This window comes from Hemiscyllium ocellatum, chromosome X (genome assembly GCF_020745735.1).
Source record: "Hemiscyllium ocellatum isolate sHemOce1 chromosome X, sHemOce1.pat.X.cur, whole genome shotgun sequence".
Classification (NCBI taxonomy): Eukaryota; Metazoa; Chordata; class Chondrichthyes; order Orectolobiformes; family Hemiscylliidae; genus Hemiscyllium; species Hemiscyllium ocellatum.
In genome coordinates, this window is record NC_083453.1 from 12298005 (window position 1) to 12316457 (window position 18453).

At 42.3% G+C, this 18453-nt stretch overlaps 1 protein-coding gene across 1 annotated transcript in view; it reads right to left on the reverse strand.

The window, feature by feature from the left end:
• Positions 1-2713: 2713 nt before the first annotated feature.
• Positions 2714-18453, reverse strand: part of letmd1 (LETM1 domain containing 1) — a 44365-nt gene continuing 28625 nt past the window's right edge. The window contains exons 6-10 of the mRNA XM_060820974.1: positions 14556-14742; positions 9165-9266; positions 8736-8888; positions 6951-7047; positions 2714-5058 (exon numbers count right to left, since the gene is read on the reverse strand). Coding sequence (XP_060676957.1) covers positions 4982-5058; positions 6951-7047; positions 8736-8888; positions 9165-9266; positions 14556-14742 — 616 coding nt within the window. The 3' untranslated portion in view covers positions 2714-4981. The remainder of the gene's footprint in view (positions 5059-6950; positions 7048-8735; positions 8889-9164; positions 9267-14555; positions 14743-18453) is intronic.

Below are 18453 nucleotides of genomic sequence, written 5' to 3' on the forward strand. Positions count from 1 at the left end.
CAGGCTGACATCATGATCTAGTTCCTTACAGGCTTTAGTTACTACCTCATGACTGTCCACTAACCTCCTCATTTGGTTTGTGTCCCCTTGCCACATTAGTTTAAACGTTCCCCAACAGCATTAGCTAAAGCACCCCCGAGGACATTGGTTCCAGTCCGGCCCAGGTGTAGACCTTCCAATTTGTAATAGTCCCACCTCCCCCAGAACCAGTCCCAATGTCCCAGAAATCTGAACCCCTCCCTCCTGCACCATCTTTCAACCCATGCATTCATCCTGCCTATTCTTTCATTTCTACTGACTAGCACGTGGCACTGGTAGCAATCCTGAGATTACTACCACTGAGGTCCTACTTTTTAACTTGGCTCCTAACTTCCTAAATTCTGCTTGTAGGACCTCATCCCATTTTTCACCTACATCATTGGTGCCAAAATGCACCACGACAACTGACTGTTCACTCTCCCCCTTCAGAATGTTCTGTAGCCGATCTGAGACATCCCTGACCCGTGCACCTGGGAGGCAACATACCATTTGGAATCCTTGTTTTTGACCACAGAACCACCTATCTACTCCCCTTACAATTGAATCCCCTGTTCAATCATTTGCATGCCCCTATCATGAACCTGGATACTGCCTGGTGAGCCATCTCCCCCAACAGTATCCAAAACGGTATACCTGTTTTGGAGGAAGATGACCGCAGGGGACACCTGCACTGCCTTCATGCTCTTTCTCTGCCTCTTAGTCCCCCATTCCCTTTCTCCCTCAGCAAACCTAATCTGCGGTGTGACCGATTCACTAAACATGCTATCCACAACCACTTCAGTATCACGATTGTCCAAAGTGAGTCCATTTGCAGCTCCAGAGCTGTCATGCGGTTTAACAAGAGCTGCAGCTGTACACACTTCCTGTACGTGAAGGAGTCAGGGACGTCAGCCACATCCCTGAGCTTCCACATTGAGCAAGAGGAGCACAAAAAGGGTTTCTACCAACAAAAGTATGAAATGACTGGGTAAGGGGAAAATCTTATTCTTTTTATTTTGCATGCTCCTCTGACATCAGTCCCTTGTGCTGCCCTCTTTGTGCCATCATAAGGCTTGCCTTTTACCAGCAAGGGCCATAAATCTGGACTTGTGTACAAATTAGCAGAGGTAAGGCATTTGGTTCTTCAAGCCTGTTCTGCCGTTCAATGAGGTCATGACTGGTCTGTACATGCTCTGCATTCCACATTCCCATCTATCCCTGATAACCTTAGATTCTTGTCAGGCAAGGGAATCAGTCTCCACTTTAAGAATATTCAAAACCTTGCCTCCCAGAGGCAAAGTATTCCAAAGTCATAGAACCCTCAGAGGAAATTTCCCCTCACCTCATCAATAAAAGGGTGATCCTTAATTTTAAAACACCATCCCATAGTTCTGGACTCACCCAAAAGAGTAAATGTTCTTTCCACAGACTCCTTCTCAAGAACTGTTCAGTATATTATAAATTACTCTGCCTTGTGCTCTTCTGAACTCAAGTGAAAATAAGCCCAGCCTGTCCACTGTTTCCTCATCAGACAACCCACTCATTTCAGGTACCAGTTTAGCAAATCTCCTCTAAACCATATCAAACAGATTTACATAATTCCTTAAGGAGACCAGAACTTCACTTAGGACACAGGTGAGACCATATCTTGAATACTATGTAAGTGAAGAGGAGGACTATTACTTTTATGTTGAATTCCTCTTGTAATAAAGGCTAGCATGGTAAGGAAAAGCTTTTTCACAGTGACTAAAGTATGGAATGCAATGTACTATCAGGAAGTGCAGTGGAGGTTCAGTTGAGGCATTCAACAAGATATTGAATAATTATTTGGATAGAAATAGGGTACAAGGGTATGAGGAAAAAGCAGGAGATTGGTGCTAGGCAATGACGCTCAACTTCACATTTCCTCATATTATATTCCATCTACCAGAACTTTGCTCACTCAGTAAGGATGAAGAGGATAGAGATTATGTCATCTTCACAACATGCTTTTATACCTATCTTTGCATCAGCTGATGCCTTTGACCCCCCTCATCTAAGTTACTGATATAAATTGTAAAAGGTTGAGCAGCAGCACAAACACTTGAGATCCCATTTGACACATGCTACCAATCTGAAAGAGATCCATACCTGCTTTTTGCCAGCCAATTACACACAGCACCCTCTCTTCCCTCCTCCCCCTTCTTAATACTATGAGCTCTACTTAATAGAATGAATTTTTATCTGGCTCCTTGCCAAATGTCTTCTGGAAACCCAAATATAGTACATCAATATGCTCCCCTTTATCCATAGTGTGTTACTCCTTCAAAGAATTCCAATAAATTGGTTAGGATTTCCCTTTCACAAAACCATACTAACTTTATTCACCACACCTCTTCAAACCTTGATATTTCTCTCTCTCCCCCTTTAAAAACCCATCTTTTGAGTCAACCCTTCCTAATATCTCCTTTAGTTCACTGTCTGTCTTGTCTGATTATCTGTCTGAGAGGCACATTCTAAGGCACTACAGTCCATTGTTGACATTCAGAGGGAGCTCACTTTTGGATGTGGTAAATATTATATTGGAAAATCTAATTCACTCAAAATATAACAGCCTCTCAGGCTTTAGGCCTAGTGCACTGGTCAATAAACAGCACAACCAGTGCTGGTACTAAGAAACAAGTCAAAAAGAACACAAAATAGTTTTATTGACATACCAGGCATATATTTTTCCACATTGACATTAGCCAAAACAGAGGCCATTTTATGCACAAACCTCATTAGCATTCCAAACACATATCCACTCACAGTACATCTCTGAATAAAAATACTTATGACATGAAGGTATCCATCTTCACATTAAAAAAAAATTCAAGTAAACTTTTTTTTAAAATGTCTTATGCGATGTGCAATTCCAAAGAAACAATCAGTAGTACTGGAACATATAAGCAGGTTATCAGTGCAAGGTAGGTGCTATTAATTCAAATGCCTGCTTAGGCATGCATGAGTAATGTTAGTTCATGCTCACTGTTTGGGAAATCTAAACTCGAAATTCACAAAACGATTCAAGTTGTTCACTTGTGTTAATAAATGGCACAGTTTCAGATGTCAACTTGCTGCCCTTGTTTGGAAAGGACAGAGCTTGGAAGGTTCTTTTCATCTTCACTCTCAATTGGATAGATGTTTTGCAAGGCAATCCATTCAGCCACTGGCTGAATGCTTAAGATGAAAACCACCTATATCATCTTCTGTCCAACTTTGAAAGAAATATTTCAAGCTCCACTCCTCTGTACCTAAGGTACTCTAAACACATCACACAGCATTGCAGCATAAAGATTGAGGTGGAAAGTAGGAGGAGTAAACCTAACTTGAGTTGCATAAACAGCAACAATGATCCAGGATTCTACAGTGTAGCAGAGTCAGAATTTTGAATTTAAGAAAAATGACCCTGTACAATATTCAAGCTCTGGTAGACGACTCCTATTGAATTCTTGGTATCAGTGCTTCTACTTTAGTGTCATGAAGCAACCATATATTTTGAATAGCAAAACTCATTGCTCAGGTGACAGTGTACTGGTGCGGTGGAACTACATCACAAGGTGCAGTGTGAAACAGAAACTGGGACTAATGATATTTTTAAAAAATAAGATAAAATCAAAACAATATGGGCATATAGTAGGCAGCAATACTTCAAGTAAGACAGTGTAGAAGCTCCACTAATTTGCACTCACTCTTGTTGGCTATTATTGGCAGAGGAATTAACGTGGGCAGCAGATAATTAAGTAAACATCACTTTCTTCCCTTTGAGTTGAGATAAATATTCAAATCAGCGTCTTATAACAATCCCTCAGTAAACTGAGCCAGCAGTTTTGACAAAGACATGACATTCTATTTGATTATACAGGTAGCTACAAGCTTAAAGCATTCAGCAAATGCAAAAATACTCTCCAAAAATGCACTAACACCAATTTATATGGCCATTAATGAAATATCAGAGTGCCATAAATACACTTAAAACAGTAGATCTAGCCCCACTTGACATCAGGTACTTCAATGTGTTTGGCCAGCAGAATTCTGACAAAAGGTCAATGATCTGAAACGTTAACTCTATTTCTCATTCTTAAGCGTTTGAGTCTTTTCAGAATTTGGTTTTATTTCAGATTTCCAGCATCTGCAATATTTTGCTTTAGTTTTGGTATGATTGACCTGAATATCTTGAACATTGGAGCATGAATCATAAGCATTAGGTTGGTCATGAGTTCCATCTACTATGCAAAAGGTGAATTTTCCATGCCCCTCTATATTTCAACTGCAAAATCAATAGCTGCATTAAGTGAAAAGTGAAATGGGGAAAATTTGAGGAAGTATTCAGTGACTTTTTTAAAAAAAAGACGTTGTTTATATAGGCCAAGTTTCAAAGCATTTGAATAATGAGCCAGACAGTGAAATGCCTTTACCACAAAGCAAAGGAAGGAGCAGTGCAGCTTTGACTGCAACATTGCTGCATTTGATCACACACTTGGCTTTGTCTGAAGTTGCTAAGGCATTTGCACATAACTTATGACATTATATTAACCTCTTATTTTAATAGCAATTTTAAGTGTCCCTTTACTACTGGTCAAATCTTCCAACAATCAAAAATCTGCACATGACTTGACTGCAAACATATCAAAAATGATCTCCCACTGCAGTAAGCTATAAAAGTACTGGTCCAAAAGCATTGTTTCTTTTAAATTAATTCATGTGTGTGCTTTTAAGTAAACGATGGAATACATATTTTTCTTTCTCACTCAGATAAATGCATTGAATTTCATTAGGGGAAATCTGCCTCCAAAACACAATCATTACACAATAAGAGGCGAGCTATGACAATCTTTTGAATTCTGGAGTCTCATTCTTGCAGTAATGTAGGAATAGTACGTTGTCAACACAACACAGATGTCTTAAGTAAACAAATGCAAAACTGGAATTGCCCATCTAAGGCTTACTTGCTTTTTCTGGAATTGTGGTAATTTATGGAAAGTAACACCATGCTATGTAACAGCAGCGAGGCTTCAGAATCTGAAATCAGAAAGTATTTCAGTTTTTAAAAAAAAAATTTACAACTGGTAGATGTTTTCATGTATTTACCACTATTACAAAAAAAACCTAGCTATGTAAAAATGTGACTCCTACCCAGACCAAAGCTCTTACAGTTTTATCTTTTCAGAAACCTGTGACTCTCCAAACAGGGCGAAGTAGAATTTTCACCAATAGCACAAATGGGAAAAATCTTTACCACTCTATTAAACAGTGAGTCTGACCTTTTCTCTCTCCTTTCTCTTTAAAAAGTCTAACCTCAAAGAAATAGAGAAAGAGCTTTTAAAAAATTACAGAAATTTAAAACACTACAAATGGAACACCTATAAAGATATAATACTGTCCAAGCAATGTAAGTGTATACTTGGAAATGGCAAGCATAGACTGAATAAGCTCGACACTGATTGCAATAAATGGTTCAGAAAAGCAATGAGGATAAATTATCCCTATTGATTCTACAGTGAGAAAGAGAAATGAATATTAGAAGGGTGGTCATTTGGAAAATTCGGCCCACTGCAGATAAAACAAAAAATCTGGTTGACATTCCAGTACAGTAGTGAGGGAGTGCTATACTATCATATTATGAGACATTAAATCAAAGGCCATGTGTTTCATTGCCATGGCACTATTTGAAGAGAAGGAGGAAGTTTTCCTAGTGTCAAGGTTTATTCTTTATTAGGACAGCATGATGACTCAGTGGTTAGCACTGCTGCCTCACAGCACCAGCCTCTCCCTATAGCTTAAATCCTCCAACCCTAGCAACATCCTTGTCAACATTTTCTGAACCCTTTCAAGTTTCACAACATCCTTCTGATAGGAAGAAGACCAAAATTGCACGCAATATTCAAACAGTGGCCTAACCAATGTCCTGTGCAGCTGCAACATGACCTCCTAAACTCCTGTACTCAGTACTCTGACCAATAAAAGAAAGCATACCAAATGCCTTCTTCACTATCCTATCTACCTGCGACTCCACTTTCAAGGTCTCTTTGTTCAATAACACACCCTAGGACCTTACCATTAAGTATATAAGTCCTGTTAAGATTTGCTTTCTCAAAATGCAGCACCTCGCATTTATCTAAATTAAACTCCTATCTGCTGGGTTTCCTCTGGGTATTCCAGTTTCATCCCACAGTCCAACAGGTGTGCAGGTTAGGTGGATTGGCTGTGTTAAATTGCACAGTGTTCAGAGATATGTAGGATATTTGGATAAACTATTGTAAACGCAAGGTGATGGGGATAGGATGGGGGATTGGGTCCGAGTGGGCCAAATGGCCTCTTTTTGCATTGTAGGGATTATAATCAACCCAAAAACAGACCATCAAACACCAAAACAGACCACTTGTTCATTCATGCCACTGTGGAAGCAAAAATTAGCTTTTGCATTTGGCCTAAGACAGTTTCATTAGGTGTGTCTACCTCAGGCATTTCTATCCATTCTCATAGATTAGCTCGGCATGCGACCGTCTCCCTGTTTCTGGAGTTGAGAGCAGACGGAGGATATCCGTTTCTTAATTTCCTTTCCTGTGGGGAAAGGCTTGGTCTTCACTTGCTATTCATGAATTACCATATCCAAGAAAAGATAACGTAGATGCCCAAAGCATCTATTCACCACGGTGTCTTAGTTAATTATATGGAATCATGCAAACCGCTGTTAGTTCAGGGAATTCCGCATTGGAAACGGTTGTGAAAATAGAATGGCTGAATAAATGGGAGGCAAAAATTTCCAAAGGGTATGAGAAACAGATTTAGTGATAATACTTTCAAAGAGCCAGCCACCTTCCTGCATTTTAAAAGTCTATGATTTTATAGTGACCCAAAAAACAGCCATTATATTATCAGTAATAAGAGGCACTTGCTCTGTAAACTTTTACCTTTTAACTTCTTAGAAAGTTGCACCCATTTGGTTAACCATTCCTTACACTCTGCTGCATTCAGGTGCACCGAGTTCAGACCTCTTATATAACATGCCTTGAAATCAGAACCACAAAACAATGATCAGACAAACCACACTCACAGAGACAAATGCAGAAACAAATAATATAAAATAATATGAAACTTTTTTTTTTGCAATTTGCATACATATCTGTATAAAAGTCAAATCTGAGACACCAATGTTTTGGGCGAAAGTTTAAGTTGTCAACTTTTTAAAAAGCAGTATTTGCAGGGGTTTGCATACTGTGGGCTGCCATCGGAACCTATACATGGATCAGCTAATTGTTTCCAGACTGTTGCTATTATACAGATGAGTGTATCCTAATGAGGGATGGTTAGCTGCAGTTGGATAGGTTCACCTTCAGTTGTGGTTGTGCCTTCACAGGGAAACGATTGGGTGATGTTAATAAGGCATCATTTTAAGCAGTTCTTGATAGCTAAGCAGATTCACAACAGAGCTTTTTGGATAGCTTCTCCTACCCAATGAAACTTCTTTATTGAGTGTGTATGGGTGGGAGTGGGTGGACAGCCAATGACTTTTGATCCCTGAAAAACTAAGGTTGATTTTTAAAAGAGCTATATGAGAAACAAAATGTCAAGCTGAAGGTATCGGGTAAAATGTTGGACAAGATTTCCTAGTCCAGTGATGGACATATTTATATTTGTAACAATAACATTTCATTGAAGAAGACATCAGAAGGTTAATACATGAAAACATGGATAAAAACAGCACAATATTCCGCTCATCACCGACTGATTCAAGTCAAGCCCAGCAGTGGTTTCCACATCTGAACGCCAAATAGCTGAATCTGTTCAAGACTTGCATTCACCAAGTTCAGACAGGCTAGGCTCAAAACACCAGCTCCACACATGCATCTGATGATAATGGTCTGTTTATTCAACAGAGTAACAATTAAGTTCACAATGTTAGTAATGTATCATTAGCATGGTGGAGAAATGAAAGAAAACCCTAGCTAATAAACAACTCTTTTAATGACACTATCCACATTTACATTCTCTCTGCATTATGTCACCCAAGCACAAATTTGAAAAGGACACACTGGGATATTATAAACAAAATCCATTCACAAGGTCACTTTGAGACAATGGGTTCAAGATGTAAAAAAGTATTTCTCCCATTCAGGCCCCTCCAACCTCACCTAAAGTACATGTTATTTTCCAAATGACAAGACAATACTATCTGCTTCTAATTCAAAGTATTTCTTATGGTCCGACAAAAACAATGTAGGTTTTTACTGCACTGGAACCTACATGCCATCCTTAACATTGTTAGTGGCCAGCACTGTATGATTTTGCAAGCTGTACTGGGATGTTTGTTTAGTGCCCCACAACATGCTTGCCTGATATTAAAGGGGACCAGTGCCTCAGAATAATGGCCACCCTTTCACTGTGCATATGGATGATTGGCCAGTGCACTTCACTGGCAGGTCAACCCGGTCAAAATCAATTTCCTGTCTCTATATTACTCCCACCCCACAACCGAAGAAATCTGCACTCCTCCAATTCTTTCGCCCCATCACTGGTGGCTGTGCCTTCTGCCATCCAGGCCCTAAGTAGCTGAATTCCTTTCTAGAAACTACTCTTCTTTGCCTTCTTTGTTTTGGCCTCTATTTTCATTGGAATAAACTTCTGTTAAAGGCATTAAATGAATGCAAGTTGTTGTTGTTATGTAAACTACACAACATCAATTCTTTTTTACTCACAGTCCTCAGTTCATCCTCTGACAGGTTGTGAACACCGAAGACATTGAGAGCTTGGTCCAAATGATGAATCTCCATTATGTGGCTCCGGAGGCGATGGCGCATGATGAAGGTAGGCAAGTGTGGAGTCAGAAACATCACCTTGCTCAAGGTTTTCTTAGAACATAACAGCAGTTGAAAGAGGGGGAAAACAAGCAAATGGGTATAAACATTTCCTCTATTCCTTTCATTTCAAATGGGACTTAAATATTGTTGAAAGAAAACTAGCCATGAAATTTCACTTCACAAAAATGCCCAACAAATTACTCCACTATCTCAACAAAAACATTGAAAACATAGCATGGCAGAGTTCCATTAAGCTGTGTCATTAATTAAACCTGCTTACTCGTTCACAGAAATAGACTTCTTAGAAGGTTTCAGCCAATTGCTCACCGTCTGGCGTGCATTCATGTATCGTATTTCTAATGGACGCCCCGAGAAAGGCTTTGCCACCAAATACAGCTTGGAGATTTCTGGGTGGATACCTTCCTGAACCTTCAATTAAATACAGAACAATATGAAAAAATGTAAATGTAATGACAGTCAAAATAAAATCAGCTTCCTACATCAGAATTAAGTAAATAATGTATTCAGTGTCAAAAGCTAGGTTGTTTGCCTCAGCAGAGTCATCAATTAGATCAAAAAACAATTAAACTTTCAGGAGAATAAATGATTTAAAAAGCAGCAACTCACCGACAGTACCCAATAAGCTGATATATCTAATTTAGCAGATATGTTAAGAATTAAATAATTAAAATTTTATTTTACAGGGTGGAGGATTCTTTTCTTCTGAATAAGATGAACATAGAATATTACAGCGCAGTACAGGCCCTTCGGCCCTTGATGTTGCATCGACCTGTGAAACCAATCTGAAGCCTATCTAACCTACACTATTCCATTTTCATCCATATGTTTAGTCAATGACCATTTAAATGCCCTTTAAGTTGGCAAGTCTGCTACTGTTGCAGGCAGGATGTTCCATGCCCCTACTACTGAGTAAAGAAACTACCTCTGAATCTGTCCTATATCTATCACCCTTCAATTTAAAGCTATGCTCTCATGCTAGACATCACCATCCTCGGAAAAAGGCTTTCACTATCTACCCTATCTAACCCTCTGATTATCTTGTATGTCTCAATTAAGTCACCTCTCAACCTTCTTTTCTGGAATGAAAACAGCCTCAATTCCCTCAGCCTTTCCTTAGAAGACCTTCCCTCCATAGCAGGCAACATCCTAGTAAATCACCTCTGAACCCTTTCCAAAGCTTCAACATCTTTCTTATAATGCGGTGACCAGAACTGTACGCAATACTCCAAGTGCGGCCACACCAGAGTTTTGTACAGATGCAGCATGACCTCATGGCTTTGAAACTCAATCCCTCTACTTATAAAAACTTAACACACCAATATGTCTTCTTAATAACCTGATCAACCTGGGTGGGAACTTTCAGGGATCTGTGTATATGGACATCGAGATCTCTCAGTTCATCTACACTGTCAAGAATCTTAGCATTAGCCCAGCACTCTTTATTCCTGTTCCTCATCCCAAAGTGAAATACCTCACACTTTTCCACATTAAACTCCTTTTGCCACCTCTCAGCCCAGCTCTGCAGCTTATCTATGTCCCTCTAAAGCCGGCAACATCCTTTGGCACTATCCATAACTCCACCAACCTTCGTGTCATCCGCAAATTTACTACCCCATCCTTCTATGCCCTTATCCAGGACATTTATAAAAATGACAAACAGCAGTGGCCCCAAAACAGATCCTTGCAGTACACCACTAGTAACTGAACTCCAGGATGAACATTTCCCATCAACCATCACCTTGTCTTCTTTCAGCTAGCCAATTTCTGATACAAACTGCTAAATCACCCTCAATCCCATGCCTCCCATGTATTTTGTGCAATAGCCTACCGTGGAAAACTTTATCAAACACCTCACTGAAATCCATATCACATCAACTGCTTTACCCTCATCCACCTGCTTGGTCACCTTCTCAAAGAGCTCAATAAGACTTGTGAGGCCCAACTTACCCTTCGCAGAATTGTGTTGACTATCCCTAATCAACTTATTCCTCTCTAGATGATTATAAATCTCATCTCTTCTAACCTTTTCCAACACTTTATCCACAACTGAAGTAAGGCTCACTGGTTTATAATTACCAGGATTGTCTCTCCTCCCCTTCTTGAGCAAAGGGAGGACATTTGCTATCCTCCAGTCTTCTGGCATTATTCCTGTAGACAATGACGACATAAAGATCAAAACCAAAGGCTCTACAATCTCCTCCCTGGTTTCCCAAAGAATCCTAAGATAAATCCCATCCAGCCCAGGGAACATATCTATTTTCACACTCTCCAGAATTGCTAACAACTCCTCCTTGTGAACCTCAATCCTGTCTAGTCTAATAGCTTATATCTCTGTATTCTCTTCAACAACATTGTCTTTTACCAGTGTGAATACAGACGAAAAATATTCATTTAGCGCTTCTCCTATCTCCTTGGACTCCACACACAACTTCCCATTACTATCCTTGATTGGCACTAAACTTAGTCAAGTCATTCTTTTATTCCTGATATACCTATAGAAAGCTTTAGGGTTTTCCTTGATCATATCTGCCAATGACTTCTCATGTTCCCTTTGGCTCTTCTTAGCTCTCTCTTTAGGTCTTTCCTAGCTAGCTTGTAACTCTCAACTGAACCTTTACGTCTCAAAAGGATGCCATTGCTTAAAGTCAGAACTATTGTCCCCTGTGATCAAGGATCAGGTTAAACATGGGTTCACTGTAGAGTAGAACTTTTGTTGTTTTTCTCTTCTAACTCCTAAATTGAAAACAGCAATCCCATTTGACATATCTATTTCCTATACCAACTACCTGTGATCTTTGTTTGAGACAGCTTTCAAATCTACACTTAGATGTCTTGTATGTCACATACATCCAGCATGTCCTTAATGTTGTGACTATCTAGTCTTTCAAGGTTAAGTGCCTTTTCTTATATTTCGGTGCTTTCCCTTTAAGTGTTCTACTTTTGTTATGTGTCAAATGTTATTGAAAATCATTCTCACCTGAAAAAACACCACAGAAGCTAGTATCCCATCATCCTTTATTTACATGTGCTTGACACTGGTCCATGTTCCTCACAGCCAGCTCTCAGAGCGAACAGGACCTCTATGACTCCCGTTTTGTTTTTCCCTAAACTGAGGAGACTCTGAATCTCCTGGTTATATTTTATTTTATTAAACAAATTACAGAACAGTTTACAAAAAACCATTTACAGCTGTACAAGAGACAGCAATTTTACAAGGGAGAGGAGCAGCAAAGCTAGGCCCCAAACCCTACCATTCCACCATTTTACAGGGAGATGAGGACAAACCTCAAATCCCAGTTCCACATAAGACAGTGACAACATTTGTACATTAAACAATACTGTTATACACAGAAGTGCAGACAATACAGACCCAGCAAGCCTCCACCCCTCCCACCTTCCAACCACTCTAAGGCAGCCTGCCCCTACCCACCTTCCGGCTCTCGGTCCACCCTGTGCCCCTTCCAGTTCTCGGTCCGCCCTCACACACCTTTCGACCACCTCTAGGACAGCCCGCTCCAGTACCCGCCCGGGGTGACAGCGGTTTGGACGGCCTACCCACCTTCCAGCTTCACTAACCACCCTCATCACCTTTCGACCACCTCTGGGGCAGCCCACCCCAGTACCTGCCCGGGGTGACAGCGCTGAGGACGGCTACCCGCCTTCTGGCTCTCGGTCTGCCCCTACGTCTGGCTCTCACCCACCCCAATGCACCTCTGACCAGTGGGCTATCCTGGCACACCTTTCGGCCACCTCTAGGGCAGCCCGTCCCCTTCCTTCGGACGACAGCGTGTAGGGTAGCCCACAAGCCTTCCGGATCTCAGACCGCCCCTACGCGCCTTCTGGCTCTCGGCTGCTCTGACACCTTTCGACCACCTCTTGGACAGCCCGTCCCGATTATGACTCCCGTTTATATCTGTCAGCAGGACTCCCTGATTGGACCAGGTTAACAGCCCCAATCAGGGAACTCCTATTCCATGAGGTCCACCTGGCTGACTTTGTTACAATCACTACATCCCAACTTACAAAATAACCCTCCACCTGTCATCATGGCACACTCGTATCCATTCTCTTTCCCCTTTTACTTTAGGTCTTCTAGTTCTATCTGTTAATTAAGATGTTAGGTAAGTGAGTTGTCTTGTGGCTTCTACCTAGCGCACTAATGGTTGTTAGGAGCTTTGAAAAAGCCGAGGTTTATTTGTTCACTTTTTCTTCCTCACCTTCTTGGAAAGACAACATTCAGATAATCAGTCACAAACCTGCACCTTACTACTCCATAGTATAGATGAAAGTGTGGACTGCTGATGCTGGAGATCAGAGTCGAGATTGTGGTGCTGGAAAAGCACAACCGGTCAGGCAGCATCTGAGGATCAGAAGAAGTGCGTTTCGGGCAAAAGCCCTTCATCAGGAATGAGGCTGAGAGCCGAGAGGGTGGAGAGATGGAGGTGGGGGTAATGGTGATAGGTCGGAGAGGAGAGTGGAGTGGATAGGTGGGAAGGAAGATGGACAGGTAGGTGTTGGATAAGTGACACCGCTGGCTGTGAGGGCGGTGTCGGGTTGGAAGGTTGGAACTGGGATAAGGTGGGGTGAGGGGAAATGAGGAAACTGATGTAATCCACATTGATGCCATGGGGTTGGAGGGTCCGGAGGCAGAAGACCGCAATGTCTCCTCCCACGTGGTTGAAGACTCCTTCCAAAGCATCTCCTCCACGTCCCGCACCTCCGCCCTTGAACCCCACCCCTCCAACCGCAACAAGGATAGATCCCCCTTGTTCCTCACCTTCCATCCCACCAACCTCCACATCCATGGCATCATTCTCCGTCATTTCTGCCACCTATAAACAGACCCCACCACCAGAGATACATTTCCCTCCCCACCCCTATCCGCTTTCTGTAAAGACCATTCCCTCCACGACTACCTCGTCAGGTCCAACCCACCCTCCCCTCCCAGCACCTTCCCCCGCCACTGCAGGAATTTCAAAACCTGCGCCCACACCTCCATCCAAGCCCCCAAAACAGCCTTCCACAACCATCAGATTTTTACCTGCACTTCCACATGTCATTAATTGTATTCGTTGCCCCTGATGTGGTCTCCTCTACGTTGGGGAGACTGGATGCCTACTTGGACAGTGTTTCAGAGAATATCTCCAGGCCACATGCACCAACCAACTCCACCGCACCGTGGCCGAGCACTTCAACTCCCCCTCCCACTCCGCCAAGGACATACAGGTCCTGGGCCTCCTCCATCGCCACTCCCTAACCACCCGACACCTGGAGGAAGAATGCCTCATCTTATGCCTTGGGACCCTCCAACCCCATGGCATCAACATGGACTTCACCAGTTTCCTCATTTCCCCTCCCCCACCTTATTCCAGTTCCAACCTTGCAACTCAGCACTGCCCTCACGACCACCCCAACCTGTCCATCTTCCTTCCCACCTATCCATTCCAGCCTTCTCTCTGACCTAATACCATTACCCCCAACTCCGTCTACCGATCGCAGTCTCAGTTACCTTCCCCCCCAGCCCCACCTCCCCAACCCCCCCATCCCATTGATCTCTCCACGCCCTCGGCTCACAGCCTTACTCCATAGTATAGCTTGTTCGTACATCAATGTGGCACAACATTCAGCAAATGCACTTCTCAAAGTAATAAACTTGGGAATTACTCATTCCCTAACGTAACATATTTGTGTACCTACTTTAGTGCCAAGCTGCAATAGTTGGTTTTTCAGTCTTTTGTCTGGAAATCTTGACACTGCTTTGATCAAATTCTTCACAGCATTTGGGTAAACCTCAGCCCGTATGGAGTGGTAGATTTCCATGTACTCCTTCTGCTGTTCGAGGTTCCAGAAGTGTCTTATTAACAGCTGCCGTGGAAAGAAATACCTACAAACAATAAAATATTACAGAGGTGTTTGAGATTTTGGAGAAGATTTGTAGCTCAGGTAGGTTTGCTCACCGAGCTGGTGTGTTTGTTTTCAGGTGTTTCATTACCATGCTAGGTAGTATCATCAGTGAGTCTCCGGTGAAGCGTTGATGTTCTGTATCACTTGCTACTTACCTGTCGTGGTTTATTGTGTACCTGTCGGTTTCTGAGAAGTTGGTAAATGGGGTCCAAATCGACATGTTTTGGAATGGAGTTGCAGTTTGAATAACATGCCTTGAGGAATTCCTGCGTGTATCTTTGTTTAGCCTGTCCCAGGGTGGATGCATTGTCCCAGTTGAACTGGCGTCCCTCTTCATCTATGTGCATGGATACCAATGAGAATCGGTCATGTCTTCTGGTGGCTAATTGGTGCTCATGTAGTCTGGTGGCTAGTTTCCTGCCCGTCGGTCCAAAATAATGTTTGTTACAGTTGTTGCAGGGTATTTTGTATATTAGATTCGTTCTGCTGGCTGTGGGTACAGGATCCTTTAAATTCATTAGTATTTGTTTTAGTTTGGTGGTAGGTTTTTGGGCTACCATGATAATTAATTTTGGAAAAGTGTGGACGTAGTAGGGTTGTTGTAATGGGTGACTTTAATTTTCCCAATATTGATTGGAACCTCCTTTGAGCAGAAGATTTGAATGGAGCTGTTTTTGTAAGATGTGTTCAGGAGGATTTCCTAAGTACGTTGACAGGCCGACGAGGGGAGAGGCCATTCTAGATTTGGTACTCGGAAACGAGCCGGGGCAGGTATCAGATCTTGTGGTGGGAGAGCATTTTGGTGATAGTGACCACAACTGCCTCACATTCTACATAGCTATGGAGAAGGAGAGGATTAGGCAAAATGGGAGGATATTTAATTGGGGAAGAGGAAACTATGATGCGATTAGACATGAGTTAGGAAGCATGGACTGGCAGCAATTGTTCCATGGTAAAGGCACTATAGACATGTGGAGACTGTTTAAGGAACAGTTGTTGCGAGTGATGAATAAATATGTCATTCCGAGACAGGCGAGAAGGGGTAAGATAAAGGAACCTTGGATGACTAGAGCGGTGAAGCTTCTTGTCAAAAGGAAGAAGGTAGCTTCCATAAGGTTATGAAGAGAGGTTGACTGAGCTCGGACGTTTTCATTGCAGAAAAGGAGGAGGAGAGGGGACCTATTTGGGGTATACAAGATAATGAGAGGCACAGATAGAGTCGATAGCCAGAGACTATTTCCCAGGGCAGAAATGGCTAACACGAGGGATCATAGTTTTAAGCTGGTTGGAGGAAGGTATAGAGGGGATGTCAGAGGCGGGTTCTTTACACAGAGAGTTGAGAGATCAAGGTTTGTGCGAAGATTTGTAGCTCAGGTGCTCGTTGTTGTGGTTCTGTTCGCCGAGCTGGAAGTTCTTGTTGCAAACGTTTCGTCCCCTGGCTAGGCGACATCATCAGTGCTCTGGAGCCTCCTGCGAAGCGCTTCTTTGATGTTTCTTCCAGTATTTATAGTGGTCTGTCCTTGCCGCTTCCGGGTGTCAGTTTCAGCTGGCCGCTGTAGTGGTTGGTATATTGGGTCCAGATCGATGTGTTTGTTGATGGAGTTTGTGGATGAATGCCATGCCTCTAGGAATTCCCTGGCTGTTCTCTGTCTGGCTTGCCCTATGATAGTAGTGTTTTCCCAGTCAAATTCATGTTGCTTGTTGTCTGCGTGTGTGGCTACTAGGGATAGCTGGTCGTGTCGTTTCGTGGTTAGTTGATGTTCATGTATGCGGATTGTTGGAGATCCAAGATGGCGGCGACTCAGCAAGTCTGAGTTTACAGAGCTCTTCCCAAAACCTGGGTAAAGTGAGTTACTCACCCCACCACACTTACCAAACCACCCAAAAAAAATTTCTAACCTTAATTAGCTGCTTACTATTATATTTAAGCAGTTTAATATCAAGTGGATAATGAGTAAACCAAAGGGATCCCGCAGCTCTCAGAAAACAAAGACCTCTCCCCCACCCTCCTCTCCTCCTCCGGCTGCAGCTGATGTAAAAACAGGCCTTGAAGAGATGATTGCCAGGCTGGAAACGACACTCGTCAATTTCATTGCAGAATCCAGACAGAGATGGAACTCATTCGAAGAAAAGTTACAAAAGCACAGCGAGGCTATTGAGGAATTACAGGGCCGAGTGAAGGGGGCGGAGCTAAAGGCCACGACCTCCGAGGCTGCAGCACAAACAGCTGCAGAACAGGTGCGAGCTCTTGAGCAGAGAGTCCGGGCCTTTGAAATCTACATGGATGACCTGGATAATAGAAATCGGAGAAAGAATATCCGTCTTCTGGGCCTCCCTGAACAAGAAGAGAAGGGACAGTTAGTAGTATTTCTGGAGCGATGGCTGCCCCAGCTTTTAAACCTGGGGGCTGAAACTGATCGGGTAAGGGTGGAGTGGGCCTACCGGGTCGCAGTACGCGGATCTGGCCCAAACCAGCGCCCACGCCCGGTCCTGTTCCGGCTGCAGAGTTATAGGGAGAGGCAGATACTCCTGGATGCCTCCAAAAAGCTTGGAAAGGATCCTAAAGCCATGATCCATGAAGGATCCAAGATTATGTTATTTCAGGACTTCTCCCCGGCTCTGGCACGAAGGAGGAAGGCGTTTGATGAGGTGAAGAAATGTCTAAGGAACTTAAATATTCAATACACCTTACGCTACCCAGCGACGTTATGCTTTAACCATGAAGGATCAGAGTATAATTTTAGATCACCAGAAGAGGCTAAGGAACTTTTAGACTCGTTTAAATAAATCGTAAGAGACAATTTATGTTGGCTTGCCTCTTCCACACTCCGTGGGGAGAAGTGGATACTTTACTCTACTTTACTTTTGCTTCTGGGAGCAGGGTTGTCTTCCCTTGCTATTTTATGTTATTATACTTAACTGTAATTTGTTGGAGTTGTAATTTTATAGTTATGTGTGTTTGTACGTGGCATTGATGCTATCAGATATACTCAGGTATGGGTGGGGGTGGGGCGCTCACTGTTAACTCTAGCTCGGTATTATATCTAAATCCTATTAAGGAGCGCCCGGGTCAAGGGTGGGACACTGTTTGGGAGAGGATATGGTGGACCTTTAGAAAGGAAGTAAGGCCCCCTGAGAACAAGGGGGAGGATCTCCATTCAAACATGTTTTATTTTTTTTGTTCTTATTGTTTGGAAATAGTTTCCTTTTTATTATACTGTTATGAGTGTATTAGAGAACATTTTCTCTTGTTTGAAGGATGTAAGTGACTCAACTATACACTCTGGATAATTGTGGATTAGATTAGTAGTTAACTGAGTTTCATTGTTTTTCTTTCTTCTTTAGTATCATTCCTTTGAATTTTGATGATTATATATTTAAGATCTATTTTTATATTAATGTTTGTGCTTGAAAGTTCTGTTTATTTTTGTAAATCTGTCAAAATATTAAATTTCTAATAAAAATATCTTTAAAAAAAAATTGTATGCGGATTGTTAGCTGTCTTCCTGTTTGTCCTATATAGTGTTTTGTGCAGTCCTTGCATGGTATTTTGTAAACTACATTAGTTTTGCTCATGTTGGGTATCGGGTCCTTTGTTCTAATGAGTTGTTGTCTGAGCGTGGCTGTTGGTTTGTGTGCCGTTATGAGTCCTAAGGGTCGCAGTAGTCTGGCTGTCAGTTCTGAAACGCTC